The 17,332-nt window shown below is 33.0% G+C and overlaps 2 protein-coding genes across 4 annotated transcripts; both read right to left on the reverse strand.

Moving 5' to 3' along the window:
* Positions 1-308: 308 nt before the first annotated feature.
* Positions 309-6,746, reverse strand: LOC103498255 (chaperonin 60 subunit alpha 2, chloroplastic). 3 transcript variants are annotated; one of them, XM_051080612.1, is made up of 9 exons: positions 6,516-6,746; positions 6,268-6,442; positions 5,611-5,732; positions 5,305-5,512; positions 5,068-5,213; positions 4,613-4,919; positions 3,077-3,327; positions 1,384-1,584; positions 309-1,019 (listed from the first exon to the last, which is right to left on the reverse strand). In XM_051080612.1, the coding sequence occupies exons 1-9, from the start codon at positions 6,579-6,581 to the stop codon at positions 1,005-1,007; spliced, it is 1,491 nt and encodes a 496-aa protein (XP_050936569.1). In that variant the 5' UTR covers positions 6,582-6,746; the 3' UTR covers positions 309-1,004. The 3 variants fall into 3 exon arrangements, with proteins under 3 accessions (XP_050936569.1, XP_008459023.2, XP_050936570.1); XM_008460801.3 differs by having other exon boundaries at positions 309-1,059; positions 6,516-6,743; XM_051080613.1 differs by lacking the exon at positions 309-1,019 and having other exon boundaries at positions 1,416-1,588; positions 6,516-6,741.
* A 2,060-nt stretch (positions 6,747-8,806) lies between these two features.
* Positions 8,807-12,290, reverse strand: LOC103498256 (glycine cleavage system H protein 2, mitochondrial). Its single transcript, XM_008460803.3, has 3 exons — positions 11,929-12,290; positions 10,464-10,723; positions 8,807-9,149 (listed from the first exon to the last, which is right to left on the reverse strand). Exons 1-3 carry the CDS (start codon positions 12,005-12,007, stop codon positions 9,021-9,023), a joined length of 468 nt encoding a protein of 155 aa, XP_008459025.1. The 5' UTR covers positions 12,008-12,290; the 3' UTR covers positions 8,807-9,020.
* Positions 12,291-17,332: the final 5,042 nt, after the last annotated feature.

Raw genomic sequence — 17,332 nt, forward strand, 5'->3', positions numbered from 1 at the left:
ATTAAATAATTAAGAAAGTTACTGATATAATAAATATGATTGTTGATAATTAATAATTAAGAAAAATATTATTCAAGATTAATAAAATTTAGGTAATAAAGTAAATTTGCTCATTTATTTGCGAAAGATATTAACCCTTTAAGGACTTTTATAAAATATATTAGAAAAAAAGCCCCGATTTAGGCTATTCTCCTTAAAACCCTTTTTTTATTGAAGTTTTTATTGATTTCAGTCAGACATGTTTAGTTTTAGCCCAACTTGATCGTTGATAATGCTAGTTTGGGTTGGGACAAGCCACTCCATGTCAATTGTCAAATTTGGCCCAAACCAAGCTGTTATCATTTTCTATGGACATGAAAGATAATAGAACAGACGTTACAAAATGTTGATACTTTACAACAGAGAAACCTGGAAACAATACCAATACTGTGGTGATAAAGTAAACATGGACAAAGTTTCTGCTTTAATAGGTACTTTTCTTGCAATAATTAGGAGAGGAAAACTAGAGGAGCTAACCCAGTTCCTATAAATTAATTTCTTTCATCGTATTAGCCTAGCAATTTGGCAAGTCATCTCTTCATCAGCCACAGGTGAAAATGGGAGCTTTCCCTAATGGTTCATGAAACCCTGAAAGCTTCTTAATCTTTTTACCTTATTCAACTCAAGCTAAGAAGGTTCCAAGAGAAACCATGGCGAGGTCGACCTGATCAATCTATTTTTTGTCTATTCATGTCAACTTTTGGGAATATCTATTTCTCTTTTCTTTCCCATTCATGGAGATATTCCAGGAACAAGAGGAATGGGTGGCTTTGGCTTCTTTGTTTTCTCTACAATTATGGCTTGAGTCGTTAAAACGATTCCAGTAACTGAGGCTGCAATCTGAAGCGCGCATCTGGAAACAAGGCAAGGATCTACTACACCAGCATTGAAAAGATCTTCATATTTGTTTGCCATTGCATTATAGCCGTGTCGCCAATCGCATGCTTGAGTTTTCTCCACAACAACTATTCCATCATCCCCTGCATTACTAGCAATGAGTTTTGCAGGAGCAAGAAGTGCCTGCAATTTTTTTTGCAAAATCTATTCAAAATTTTGAAAGGTACACAAAATTTTAATGAAAGGAGCACTTCTACAAGCAATCGATATATGATACATGGCATGCCTTGCTAATTCCAAGAAAAACCGAAATATTGTGCCTGAACTTAAATTCACCATTCATCTTCTTCATTATAGAATACTTGAATTATCTACCAAAAAACTGGCACCCAAATCCAAACTTCCATTTCACCATCAAAGAGGTACTAAAGTAATAGCAGTTCAATTTCCACAAAAAAAATGAAGAGATAAGGAAACCACGACAATGAAAAGGGGCATCGACAATACCTTGCCCACAATATCAGCACCAATCTGCTCATCTTGATTTTCCATTGACTGTTTTATGGTCGGAAGCAATTCATACAAATGAACATAGGTGGCACCTCCACCAGCAACAATGCCTTCATTCATGGCAGCAAATACAGCATTCTTTGCATCCTCAATTCTAAGTTTTCTGTCTTCAAGTTCCACCTCTGTATGTGCTCCCACCTAACTTGAACCACATGGATCCAATAAAAAAAGGGAAATTGCATCAAATGACAATTTTTTTAAAAAGAATAGCCCATAACACCTTTTTTTTTTTGCATATTGCGAATATGATAAATAATTGATGATATCAGAGGACTATCGGGAGGCTATCAGAGAGTTATCCGCTTTTAAATTTACTAATTTTGCAATTTAGAAAATGTAGTAACATGAGCCCTATTATCATAAATTTTTTGCTATTTTTGCAAATGCCCCATAAAAGAAAATTAGAAAAGATTTTTATTCCTTGGATGTTTTACTGTTCATAAAGAAAATAAGACAAAATGTGACATAAGAAATAAAAAGAAAAATAACATTAGTTAGGATAATTCAAAGCCCAATTCTGAAAAAATTAAACAGCAAAGAAGTCCTTTAAATGATTAGTCACTCATGCTCATAGTAAAGTCAGAACGATAACGAATTCTTCACTACAGTTTTCTTTTCATAAATGTCTGTCAAATGAAAAATTCAGAGCTTTCTAGTAATTATCTTTTGCTGTTTTTGTTCTTGGGTGGATTAAAAGATTATCCCCAATCTTCTCACACACTACAGGACAACATGCAATGTAATAGTCATAAGTTGAGGACTTGGTTAAGCTAAGATGAACTTTCATTTCATCTAGATAAGATCTTTGAATTTTATATCAATCTGAAATCGCATGCTATTAAGTATTAATTGTTCAACAGAGAAATTTGGAAGTTTAGGATACATAACGCTCCCTTATGCACTATGCTTCCAAGGCTGTACGGCATTCTGTATAGAATGAGTTGTAGCATACTACCCTGCCCAAATATAGAACATGGATAATAGATTTCAGAACTTTTTAAAGAAATCTGATAAACAGAAGCAGGGGTAATTCCAGGTATCTTTGAATGAGAATAGTAGAGTTTGATTTCCCAATTCTTCATGTTCCTTCTCTTTAATGTCCTAGACTCCTGGTCCCCTCTTGGCATGCTCACGATGAAACAAGAAGCATTTAACTTTCAGCTCTCTGAGGCTATTTAGAAGGCTAGCTAATCTAAGATGTACAAGGCTTTCTTCTCGACCTTGCTTCTCGAGGGTTTAAACACTTCCCCAAAGCTTTCTCATTGGGACTCTAAAATCCTTGTCTGGGGGCATGGAAAAGGGGGTGTAAGAGTCTTCCAAGGAAAAGAAGGTAACGTGGAGGATCTTCAAGAAACTATTGCTTTTGAGGGGTCTCTCCCTTTGATATATAAGATACTTCCAATTTCCATACTTCCATTTAACTACTGAACTAACAGGTAATCTGTTTTCAGTTAATATCATGACTAATGAGCTAGAACTAAAGCCTTCACCATGGTTCACATAGCTAATAAGGAATTAAATTTCAGCAAGTCCGGACCAGTGTATGAATACAGAAAAATCATGCAGTCAAATGAATGATGAGAAGTCTCTCAAAAGATACACCCTTAAGTAATCTTTTAAAACCACAAACCTTGATGACAGCAACTCCACCAGAAAGTTTAGCAATCCTCTCCGACAGCTTTCTTGAGAGGTTGGAATTATCTGTTTCAAGAAGATCCTTCTTAATCTGTGAAATTCTTGCTTGAATTTCATCTTTAGTAGAGGGATCTGCAACTATTGTTGTTGAATTAGATGTTATAACTACTTTCCTAGCAATTCCAAGCTGATCTGAAGTTGCACCTTCAAGTCCTAGACCCAAATCTCCAGAGAGAAAATCAGCACCTGACAATTTTAAAATAAAGTCAACAATCTAACATTGTACGGCAACATAATCAGAGTCATATCAACTGCAATCTAACATCCCACAGCAGTTCATCACCTACACCACTCAGATCCTTCCAGACTTTAAACTATGTATAAGATAAACAAATTTCCACCATCTTAGTCATTGGAATTCTTACAAGATATAAAGAGGCTTCTTATGTTTTTTCAGATTCCAGAAATAATACAGAGAGGCATTTGTCAGAGATTTAAACTCACATCAATAGTACATAAACCTTCAAACTGAAAAACGGTGAACCCCAATTTGATGGGTTACATAAACTCTTGGAAATCTAGAATATTTTCGTAAAACAAGTGTCACCATTGGAACCCAAAGCTTAAATTGATGAGTTACAGTAAATTTAATTATATGAGCACTGCAAGACATTCTCTCACTTGTAGGCTTGGAAATTAGTGGAAGACCCAACGAGTGGAAATCAATATTAATCAGAGAGAAAATGATATTATAGAGGTTTGAGTCATTTGATCACAAGACCTACTCTCATATCATGTAAACCAACGTTCAACCTAAAAGCTTAAGTTGATGATTATGGTGGACTTAATTAAATTAACACATTTATTTCAGAAAAGAATAATTAAATCAACACATTAACAAGAAGTTTGACCGAACATGGAGGCAATGATGATGAGTGCTAGAACAGGAAAAAAAAGGGTTACCATAAAGCTTATCAATGACAAAAGAATATTAGAAATGATAGCATCAAAACCCCTCTATTGAGGTTTCAATTTACACTCTGAAAAATAAACCTGAGAGATTTAGATAGAGTTTTTACCATCGCAATTAATCATGGTATAGCTTTGAAGCTGTATGAAAAGTTGGACACATCCCAACAATACTCTAGGATCTTTTCCAGCAACAAAATGAAAACTGACACAAATGTATGCTACACAACTTTAGGACAAAGCAGTATGAGAGATGAAATGAAAGCCTAAGAATGTACTCAGGCGATCCAAATGCTACTAAAAAAATCTGAAGGCAAGTCAAAAGCTGTTGTCTTTGTTAAAAACGATATATTCATAGTGTCATCACACTGTTTAATATAATTAAATAAAATTTGATGTATAATATCATTTAACCAAAAACCCTCCTCTCTTCCAAAACCCTGAAGCAAATATACAAATGCAAGCCAAGTTTTGGATGGATTTTTATTGCTTAGATCCACCACTGAAATAACAATCATTTAAGTGAGTGTATGATAACTGTTTGTAGAAGTATTTAGTTCACCTGTCATTAGTGCAATATCTTGCAATAGAGCCTTCTTTCTTTCACCAAGGCCAGGACATTTTACAACAGCCACATTAACTAAACCCTGTATCTTGTTCAGCACTAGGGTCTCTAGAACTTGTCTTGAGATGTCCTCCGCAATTATCAGTAGAGGAAGACTTAGCTGTACGGTCTTCTCCAACAAAGGAACAATTTCTTTGACAGAAGAAATCCTTTGATCGGTTACTAGGACCTTTGCATTGTCAAACTCCACAATAGACTTATCTTGGTTTGTAATAAACTGAGGCGACATATAACCTTTATCAATCTGTGGAAAGAGATACAACGGAAGTTGGAACCACAAGGCAAAATGAAAAGACAATAAGATAGATTTTGAATATTGCAGATGCACATCAAATAGGCGCAACCCAATTGGTTGTAAAAGAACTGATCGTCTTTGCTGCAAAATCATTTACCTTCATTCCTTCCTCTATTATAACAGAAGTTTCAGAGGATTTTGATGACTCGATTGAGATCACACCATCAGGGCCAATCTTTTCAATTGCTTCAGCAATTAAGTTCCCCACATATTCATCATTTCCAGAAGATATCATTGCAACAGCTGCACAAAGGACGAGGCTAGTTCAGCACCATTTACTTCCCAAATGAAACTTTGCCAGTGTTCATTGTTCAACCAGATGAGAAGAAAGAACCTTTAATATCATCTTTTCCTCGTACAGGAGTACTTTTCTTCTTTAAAACCTTGATCAACTCCTTTACAGTCTTATCCATTCCTTTCTTTAATGAAACTGGATCAGCCCCAAAGGAAACTGCCAATAATCCGGATTTGATCATTTCACGTGCCAAAATTATTGCGGTGGTGGTTCCGTCGCCAGCCAAGTCGTTCATTTTACTAGCAACCTGAAACCCGATAACTCAAAGATAATATATCTTAGATGTTAAACCCCATCAAACAAGTTTCAGAACAAGTAAGATTTTAATTAACAATCATGAATAACCTCTTGGATCAGAACCACTCCTGCATTCTCAATTGCATCAGAAAGCTCGATAGCTTTCGCAATTGTAACCCCATCATTAACCACTTTAAGTGTTCCCTGTTCAGAGAGAATAACATTGCGGCCTGCATGTTTTGGTGAAAAAGAATTAAAATATCTAAGATGGACAAGAGATTATGCATCATTCTTGAACCATTCACAGGGTAACTAGACTGAACAATAAATAAGTAATCATTACCAAACAGTTCCAGATTTAAGTGGTCAAAAGTTCTTCACACAAATCAAATGAAATTACACGGGAGGAGAGAATTTTGAAATGGCCAATCTTTCCCCTCTTTTCCTTCACACACTTCAGAAATTGCAACTCCAACAAATTGTGTTTTCACATGCTCATACACTATCTTCTAAATTTCTTCAGACTAGAAGCGGTTGACTAATTAAAATATAATGCAAACCCATTGTCTTTACTGAAACAACATCATAAACTCGCCACTTCAAGTCCAGCGCACAATTAACCAGCAAATTGAGCATGCTAAGGATTAGACACTGGCTTCCCAAACACACACACACACACATGTGATATTAAACAGAATTCCGCAAGAAATAAGTAACATGTCTAGAAATGGTGTAGAATCAAAGAAGATAGGAAGTTGTACAAACCTTTAGGTCCTAAAGTGACCGAAACAGCATCAGCCAACTTATCAATACCAGCTAGCAAGGCCCCTCTGCATTCTTTACCAAAAGATATCCTCTTAGGACCGGCCCTAACGACAAAATTTCTGATATTCCATGAATTTCTCGCGTACCCAGACAGCCTTCGACTCCCACCGTGCTTCTGCAAAACACCCAGAAAGTCAAAGTGACTGAATTAAGAAGATGTGCGTTAACAGAGAAAGAAAAAGCGGTACCATTAGAGGGAAGAGTAGAGTTTGGGGAAAGGGAGCCGGTGAGGAGAGACGGGCAGAGAATTCCATGAAGTTGTTGGCGTGTAGAGAAGAGAAGAAGAGATGGGTGGCAGTTCAAGTTCATCCCAAAGTTTCGTCAGGGTTTAGTGGGGGTTTTATCAATTTATACCGATCTTTTCTTCATGGTTCGGCTTGGCTTTTGATAATTTTAGGGAACGTTCGGATGGATTGAATTGAGGTGGAAATAACATTGTTAAGAATGTCTAACTGTAAATTAAAGATATGTTTGGTTGTGGATTGAAACATTGTTAAATAATGTATGGAAATAATTTTTTTTTATCTAATTTGTAAAATCAATTATGAAAACTCGATAAAATTTTAATAATATTAGTTAAACTATTGATTTATAAATATATGTAAAATGGGTAATTTGTCGTCATAAATTCGATCAATTTATATAGATGCTTTATATTAATCAATAAAATAATTAATAAATCCTAATTAATTAATTAATGATAAAATAATTATATTATTAAGAAATGAATTCATATCTTATATTAATCATAATCATTAAGTATAAATATAATTAATTAATTGATAGTTTCATTGTATAAATTGTTTTCATATATATAATTATCTCGTTTCTTTTGATATTTTTAAATATAGTAAAATGAACTAAAATATTTATAAAATCTAACAAAATTTTAAACTTTTATTAATCAGTAAACCAAAAAGTATATCACTATTTATCATTAATAAAATATTAAATTTTACATTTTTAAACAGTTTTATCCTTTACGATAATTTTTTCATATAAATATTTTCATATTTCTCTAAAATCATGTATCCTTACTTTTATATTTCTCTTGAACTAAGTATCCTTACAATATTTTTTTCAACAACCAAGATAAAGATTGAAACTTCAAAATCTCACCAATTTTTACAAATTTCCAAAATCAATATTTCTTTTTAAAACATATTAAAACAATACAATCAAATAAAAAATATCCGACCATTAACACACACTCAATTATTAAAGTATGATTTTGTTAAAATATTTAAGTTTTAAAATCATTTGCTTTGTTAAAATATTTATACTCTTGTTTTTTTTTTTAATTTATTTTAGATACACAAGTGTTAAATAGTTAAAAAAAAAGGTGTAAAGAAGGTATTGAGGAAGGGAGGGTAGAAAAAGATGGAAAACGAAGAGGCAAGACACTATCAGTGGTTTTTGTTCCTATATATGTATATGTATATATATTAAACAGGAGAACGTTTTTTTAACTTTTGAAAGTTTTAGGATATTTTTTATACAAAACATCAACGTTTTTTTATCCAAAACTAACAATAAATGTATTTTCGAACTTGTTTCCAAAGTTTAAGGTTTGATACTTCAAGTAGAAAAAATTTGAAATGGTCATAATCGAAACAATAATTGTCCATTATACCCACTTGAACTTAGAGGCCTACACACCCTATTATCATTAAGTTTAGATATTAATGTCAGTTTAGTCTTGTCCTTAGATAAAAATTTATTTGAATTTGTTTAAGTTAAATTTCTAAATTTAAAAATGTAGTCTTAGTTTATATCAGGGCCATATGTACCTCGTTCAATAGAAATGAATAAATGGTAATTTAAAAAGTGGGCTCCATGCAATTAAGTTGTGTGTTGTTTATTTGTGTTTAGTTTACTAACACATGAAACCTCGATAGTAATTTAAAAAGTGAACTTATGCGATTACATTTTGTGTTGTTTATTTATATTTATTGACACATGATACCAAACCAATATCTAAATTCGTTAACAAAAACAACAATTCAAGCAAAATGTGGCCGATCCAAGGTACCATTATGGTTTGAGTTTAAAATATGAATACATTATTGTTATATTTTTTTAAAACTTTGAATTATATTTTTAGAAATCTCTAAATTTTGAGGCATTTCCTATTACCGTTGCCATAATAAACTATATCACTAAATTTGAAAAAGATATGAAATTTCACTGTGAATATACCATTCCCATAAACATAGCCTAAATAATCAATCCAATGACTAAATTTAAGAAAATAGATTTCTTTGTTTACAAGAAAGTGAGGGAGTATTGGGCTCATTTTATTTTGACTTGTTCTATTTTTGTTTTATTACAATATAATTTTATACTATTATCAAATGATATTATTATGACACTTGAATGCATATAGTATTAAGAGTTTGTATTACTATAATTTAAAAAAAAATGCCCTCGTAAATATGTAGATAGTTTTTACTAGAAATTTCCATTATTATACCACTAGTTGGAGATTCAAAGAGATTAAATTATTCATCTGAGTGGGAAAAATTCCACCAATTTAGCGAGTCTTACAAAGGACAGAGAATCCAGAAAACAGAAAGAAAAAGAAAAAGGAAGAAAGATGTGCAATCTGTGGCTAACCCACAGAAGGAAACAACTGATCTGATGCAGAGTTGTCTCTCCCAGCTGCTCACTTCTTCAAACATCTCTATGAACACTCAATGCTTTGAATCTTCTTCTTCACAAAACTTGGAGTATTGCTCAGAGTCCATCAAGTTTTTCAGTTCACCACTGTCACTAACCTCCACCTTAATAATCCATCCATTTTCATATGGGCTTGAGTTCACCTACAGAGACAAAAATGGATCAAAAACAACCATAACCCGGATTAGAAGAAAGAAAACTAAGTGATGGTTCTTTGCTGTTTTCATTTGTTGGCAAAGGACTCACTCATATGTTCATCATATACAAAGAACACAAATAAAACTACAAAAACGTTATCTATCCAGTTAGATTTGTATAAATAAACGTTATCTATCCAGTAAGATGCAGGAAAGTATAGAGAATAAGAAACAAAGGATAATTGCAGAAGTGATCCAGAATGTTCCTGCGTAAGTGTGTGTATGATTACAATCATCAAGTTACAAAATGACTAGAAAGTTTTCAATATACACAAAGGAAGGATAGTCAAAGAAATGGTAATTGTTAAGAAAACATCCAAAGGTATTGGCAGGTCGATCCCTGAACATGGGTGTAAAATCTAGAGAATTTAGAATATGCAATATGCAAACTCCAATGACAACATTTTCATGACACAAGAAGAGTTGGTATCTTTTTAAAAAAGAAAGAAAAGGAAAAAATAAAAAAGTTCGTATATGTAAAATGTCCAACAAATTTTAACCCTTGCACATTTAGATTAAACAGATCTTTATAAGTTTCTTCTGAAAAAGAAACAAGCTATTAGTTCATACACATGTGTACCTCTTTATATCACCCACATAGATATGCTTGAAGCAAAGAAAGTTTAATCTGACTTGTGTGTTTGTGTCCGACAAGTGTCAAACACTTGGACAATCTGACAATTGTTGGACACGTTTGTATTATGCAGCAAATATGTTAGACATGCTAGAGCACTTGTTAAATGAATTAAAAAGATACATATAAAACAATAATAATAATTTTGTAGTTTGAAATACATCAAACTATTTTTTTAAGCATATATGCATCAACACATTAACTTTGAATTTTCTTCGGATATAAAAATGATACATATTTTAAAAACGTATGTTTAATAAATGTGTTTTAGATTCTTCAAAACTATGCGTCGCTATGCCTGTGTCATGTTCTATCCGTGTCTCGTACTTGTATCCGTTCTTCTAAAAAGAAAGACATTGAAACTAAGGGTGGAATACAATTTCAAGTTTTTTTAATTTAAAAGATAAGTCATTTTGGACAAAATTCCATTGTTTGACAACAATTTAAAATAGCTTTTGGAGTAAATTTTAAACCGTTTTTATCGAAGAGTTTAAATAAAACTGTTTAAAAAACACATTTTTTTCTCTAATCAATCCTAAGACTCAAGTCAGTTATTAAATACAAACCATCTTAAAGTATCCAAAAATAGAGAATTAAGAGTAAAAATAACAGATCCAGGAACCCACCAGACCAGGGGAGCTGCTGAGCTCTTCATTGACCTCAATGATTTTCCCCGACACTGGAGAGTTGATATCACTGGTAGCTTTAACACTTTCTACCGCACCGAAACTGCCATCCTGTTTAACAGAGGTTCCAACTTCTGGTAATTCTACATAGACAACATCACCCAAATGATCTTGAGCATGATCAGTTATGCCAACAGTTGCTTTGTCCCCTTCTACTTTCACCCATTCATGAGAGGTAGCATATTTCAAGTCCTTCACAACTGCACAATGGGAGGTACAAGTTATTTCTCTATACTCAAGTAGTTTTAGACATAAACTTGGATATTAAATATTCCACAGTTTCTTTTGATGACGAGAAATTAATCGATTGTCCATCATATGCTGTATGAAACATTCTATTCTCAATTTTCTTTGTTTGTAAGATGTTAGCATACTTGCCTTTGCACCAAAAATGAACATAGCTAGATGTCATAAAGTTAAGTTTGTACTATTCACCTCGAAGTCAGTGGTTAGATTCTTAACGCCACAAGATAACAAAACAAATGCTTGCATTTCCACAAGACTATGCGATATAGTGTGTCTTAGTATAAGTGCTTCTTTTGCTTCTCATTTGGATTTATACTTCTACACCCCATCCCTTTGATTATATTGTTTAGAAGATGCAAATATCAAGAATACGAAGTGCAATCTTCTGAAAATTAGTATTCCATTTTGGTTATAGAAGCCAAACAGAAGTTATTGAAAATGATAAATCCAGGGACGAAGATTCTTAATAAAACTCGAAAACTACATATTTAACAATATCAGCAGCTAGAAACTTCACCAAGGCACAGATGTTAGTTTAAATGACAAGATTGAATTAAGAACACAAACAAATGAAATGACGAAGAGAAAAAAGGCAAGTAGAGTATAACATAATATTGAATATTGAGATTCATCACATGATAATTCAAAAGGAAGGTGAAGGGAAATGTATATCCAACAAATGATTTGTAAGTAGAATAACATCTATGAACCCCACAACCGATCCAAATTTCAAAAATCATAAACAAGAACGGCAAAAATATTCATTAGAGAATCAATGCGGGAGACCCGAGACAGAAAATATAGTAAAAGAAAACTTTGTTTTTCTTGTTTTAAAAAACCATTTATCCATTTTCCTAAGATCTGCCCACAAATATTCATAATATAATCACCTCAACTCAATCATTCACCAGACAAGGAGACGTGACACCGATACAAAAAAAAAAAAGGAGACAAATCCTGCAATTCTTGAAAAGAGTCTGCCATTGATCAAACAAACAGAAAGAGAAACAAAACCCATCATTGGAAACCAAGATCTTTCAATGCCAAAAGCAGATCGATCAGTTTCCCTTTTGTTTCGCTAAGAAGAAACTAATATAAAATGAGAAAGAATGGTGAAAAATCAGTACATCAAAAAGAAAAAACGTAGAGTTGGGCTCACCAGAAGCAAATCCTCTGAAGGGAATTGAGATTCTAAGATAAGAAGCAGCTCTTGAAGCCCAAACCAATCTGGACGCCATTGATGAAGCTTAGAGCGTTCTGTAAAAACCCTTTTCAGAACGGAAGCTTTTTTTGCCGCTAATGCTTTGGGTTGCCGTCGCCTCTAAGAGAACAGTTTCATGAAAGGGACTTTTATTAGCTATCTGAGATCAATGTCACCTCACAGAACAGTAGGTTTGATGGTATGCTCGTGTGTGTATATATTATAATATAAATATCATTGTGTGTGTGTATATATTAATTGCATTTTACGTATTTTGGGTCAATTTCATCTCATATTTTGGATGTGGGTTCATAAGCATTAATCTGAAAACAAAGGAAATGAATATTGAATGCATATGATTTATAGTATTAAACTTTATATTCTTATTACATTATTATTTTTTTCTCAAAATTTGATAGAAATATGTTAGGTTAATCGATATTTTCAATAGATGTAATAAAAATGTAATATAGATTATAAGTAAATAATAAAACATTTAGTTATTTAATTTTAACTTTTTTAATATAATTTTTGGAAAAAATTATCCAGCAACATCTATATATTTTTATTTAAATTTTCGTAAAATAAAGAGTTCCATATTTCATTGAAATTTTTGTAAAAGTAGGAGTTGGATATTTGGGTAGAAGGCTTGGTAGGATCAAAACTAAAAGAAAAAGGAAGGAAAGAGAAATGGTGAAAATTAGAGATTGGTAAAGCAAACCCCACATGAAAGAATGAAACAGAAGGCTGCAAGGTGGTGGGTCAATGCGTCAACAACAAACCCACGAACTCATAGTTGGTGATCGGTGCCTTTGTTTGTTACCTAAAATTGTGGGGCATCTTTTTCACTTTTCAAAATATTCTTTTAACAAAAGTTTCAATTTATACACAAACCTTAATCCATTTTAACTCTAGCTGGTATTTATTTTAAATTCAAATTAATAATTTTATCGATTTAAATTTTAAATTTTTACATGTGTATCAACTAAAATATTAAACTTATATAAATGTATCGATTTAAATCATTTATTTCTATTTTACTTGAACACACTTGTGAAAGTTGAGTGTTTAAAAAATATATTTTTCTTAACAAATCATTTTATTCTAAACATAAAAATATGTTTAAAATGAACCTTTAGAGTGTTTTGGATGATTGTCAAACAACTTTTTCTAAAATAACTTATTTTTTGAAACACAAATCCATCTGCTATATTAAAAAATAACTTTTAGTAGCCTTACAATATTCGAGAGGGAGTTTCAATCTGCATCGCTGTAAACTTTCAAAATAATGAAAAGCTTTTGATAATGTAATCTTAGATTTTGTGTTTTCTTAAAGCATCTTAACTCTAAATGGTCTATACTAGGTTTGCTTGTAAACCTACACTATATCAGGTTTGTCACCAGTGTTCTTGAACAACTTTACACTGGAGCCGTAAGGAGTACATCCTGGTTTGTTTATTATCAAAGTAATTATAGTTCTTTAGAATCTTTTCTAAGTAATAAAATTGATCCAAAGAAATTCTATTTTCAAACCGATTGTTATGTCTAAGATTACATTAGTTTTTTCTAAGTCTTTCATATTAAAATTTACACTCAACATTGATTTTACATCATTTATGACGTATATGTTTGATTCAAAGATTAACATATCATCTATGTATAAACATTTAATAGTGCATAGACTATTTTTAAACTTATAGTAGATGCATTTGTCACTTTCATTAACATCATTTAGAAATGATTAGATTATCAAATTTCTCTTGTCATTGTTTAGAAGCTCTCGTGTTTAATTCCCCCATCCCAAGTTGTATTTTGTTAAATACCAAGATTAGTATACATGAGTTTTTCTTGTATAAGGGTAATTAGATTAGTATAGGGTTAGGGATATAAGGGTAATTAGATACTTAGGAAGTTACTAGTAGTTATTGTGTAAGTGTAGTTACTAGTAGTTATTATGTGAGTGTGGTTACTAGAGTGGTTACATCTTGTTATAAATGGAGGGAGGGTAGGTGAGAGAGGGAGGTTTCCTTTTGGCCTTACCCTTCATTTAAGAAAAATAATGTGTTGTTTTCTCATGTATTATTCAATGTATGTTATAGAATTTATTAAAAGTAAGTGACTCATATTTAGTTCCCCTACGAAGTCTCTTAATTTTTCGTTTAATCTGTTTTTCCATTTTAGTTACAATCAACTTAAACATGTAAAAAATCACTTTTATTTTTCAAAAGATAAACAAAAATGTAATCAGAATTATTAATGTATATATTCCTTTGTAATTAAGAATATATTATCTTATATGATCCTATGTTATTTGTTGCCTTATTTGTCACATAGGTCTTTGTATTTATCCCCTTATTTCTTGATGTAAATACATAAAATATTTTATTCAATAAAATATCATTACATGGTATTAGAGCCAAACCTAGATCTACTATTCCGTCGTCGTCGCCTCCCCTGACGTGAATCTCTCCTTCCTGCTGTGCATCTTCCCGACGTCCTGACCATCACAGCTCCGTCTGCATAAGTCGAGCATCAGCCACCGTCGCGTCCCACGCAACCCAGCCGCTCACCGTTGCTCCATCTCTGCTCGTCGTCTGTGCGTTTAGATCTGTCTCTATGTTGTTCTCTGCTCGTCGTCCTCGATCTCCGATGATGAAATCTTTGTCCTCTGCCTTTCATTTGGCCTCATCAACGAAACCCATCCAGTTACTTTCGCGTTCTCCTTGGGGCCCATTTGTTCTTCAGTCGGTTCCGCCTGCTCCGGCCTGTTCTGCACAAATCGGCTCATCCATCTCCGCACTGTTCTGCTCTCCATTTGGCCAGCCTCCATTTGGCCTACAGTTTCGCGACTTTGTTCCTTATCGTTGTCGCTTTTTGAGTTTTAGTTTCTTTGTGCAAATTTGTTCAATCTTCTGCCGTTATCTGAAGTTTTCCTCAAAATCTGTGTTTGTGCTTTGATTATTCGATATCTGACTTGTTTCTTATTGTGAGTAGATGGAGAAAAGTGAAATGGCTCGCCCAATTAGCACGATTCTTGATGGCTCTAGTTATATTACATGGGCAAATCAAATGAAAATTTTTTAATTGGCCGTAAATTATGGCGTATTGTCACCGGCGATATTACCAAACCAACCAACCAAACAAGACAAGGAAGATGATAGCAAATTTATTGAACGCCTCAAAGAATGGGACAACAAAAATCATCAGATTATCACCTGGCTAAGTAACACATCAATCCCGGCTATCCATACACAATTTGATGCTTTTGAAAATGCTAAGAAGTTATGAGATTTTTTGTCTACCCGATTTAAGTATGTCGGATTAGCTCATTACTATCAGTTGCACAATAGCCTTGTTAATCTTAATCAAGAAATTGGTCAATCAGTTAATGAGTATCTAGTCGTGCTTTAACCTATACTCAACTTGATCAAGCTAAAATCAGTAAAGATCATCTTCGTCTTATTAAAGTCCTTGAGACTCCGTCCAGAATATGAATCTATTAGAGCTGCCTTACTACACCGTAGTCTCTTGCCCTCATTGGATGCTACTATCCAAGAAATATTATTTGAAGAAAATCGTCTTGGCATTAATCTCTCTAAACATTCTGATGTTGTTCTTGCTGGCACTTATTCACCATCTGGAGCATCAAGCACATTTTGTAAGAATTGTAAGCTCACTGGTCATAAATTTATTGATTGTCCTAAAATAGAATGCAAGTACTGCCATAAGCCAGGTCATATTCTGGATAATTGTCCCATAAAACCACCTCGACCTCGAAGCTATTCTACAAGAGCAAAGAACTTTACTAAACCCGGTACCTCCTCTGTTGTGGCTGCTACTTCAGATAATTCCACCACCCTTCATTTCTAGATAAGTGATCTTCAAAGTCTGTTAAATCAGTTAATTCATCATCTTCTTCTGCACTTGTCGTCTCACCAGGTAATCAATGGCTTCTTGGCTCTGTCTATTGCAATCATATGACATCTAATTATTCTCTTATGAACACTCCTAGTCCTGCTAAATCTTTATTTCCTATTTATGCTGCTGATGATAATTGTATGAACATCACCCATGTTGGCACAATTAATACACCCAGTTTGAGTCTTCCTCATACTTACTGTGTCTCAAACTTAACCTTTAATCTAGTGTATGTTGGTCAATTGTGCGATCTTGGCAACTGTTTCCTTTTCTCCTAATGGTTGTCAGGTTCAGGATCCGCAGGTGGGACAGACGATTGGGACGGGTCACAAAGTGAGAAGATTGTTTGAGCTCCTATCACTTCAGGTTCCTCCTCCTTCATCATCCATCTCTGCTCCTGTCACTGACTCTGATACATATCAGTGGCATCTTCGTCTTGGTCATGCTTCTCCTGAAAAACTGCATCATTTAATTTCTATTAACAATTTAAATAATATTACCAAGTTTGTCCCTTTTAATTGTTTAAATTGCAAACTTGCTAAACAACCTGTCTTTTCTTTCTATACATCAACTTCTATATGTGATAAACCTTTTGATTTAATCCATTCTGACATTTGGGGTCCTGCCCCTACTACCATTGTTCATGGTTATCGCTATTATGTTTTATTCATTGATAATTTCTCTTGATTTACATGGATTTATTTTCTCAAACATTGCTCTGAATTATCTCGCATTTATATTGAGTTTGCTAATATGATTCACACCTAATTCTCTTGTCCTATCAAAAGCCTTCGCACTGACAATGCTTTGGAGTATAAAGACTCTACTCTTCTATCTTTTCTCTCCCAACAGGGCACTCTTGTTCAGCGCTTCTGCCCCCACCTAATTATCTTATGTTATTTGTTGCCTTATTTATCACATAGGTCTTTGTATTCATCCCCTTATTCCTTGATGTAAATACATAGAATATTTTGTTCAATAAAATATCATTACAAGAACAGTAATCAATAAAAGTAATAAAATATATTTTACCATTCCTAGTCAAGACGCCATCAAGTTCACACATAAGTACTCTGAATGTATTAAATTTAAAAGTTTAAATTTCCTAATTATAAATTTATGCGAAGTCTTAGTTATATTAGCTTGATTACTATATTCACATTTACCAAAATCATTCGAGGATAATTTAGGAATCATTTCAATTTAGTCATGTTGTTAATTATCCGTTTATTAACGTGACAAAGTCTAGCATGCCAAAATTAACATAACACAACATATAAGCAGAAGACTGGGTTTTATTCCTATCAAGGTTAAGTTTCAATATTCCATCAGTTGCATAACCTTTTCCCACAAAACATTATTCTTAGTGAGAGTAAATAAATCAAACTCCTATAGTCTGAGTAAAGCCGCCTTGTTGAGGAGATAACTAAAGACCATATTATTC

This window comes from Cucumis melo, chromosome 12, assembly GCF_025177605.1.
Source record: "Cucumis melo cultivar AY chromosome 12, USDA_Cmelo_AY_1.0, whole genome shotgun sequence".
Classification (NCBI taxonomy): Eukaryota; Viridiplantae; Streptophyta; class Magnoliopsida; order Cucurbitales; family Cucurbitaceae; genus Cucumis; species Cucumis melo.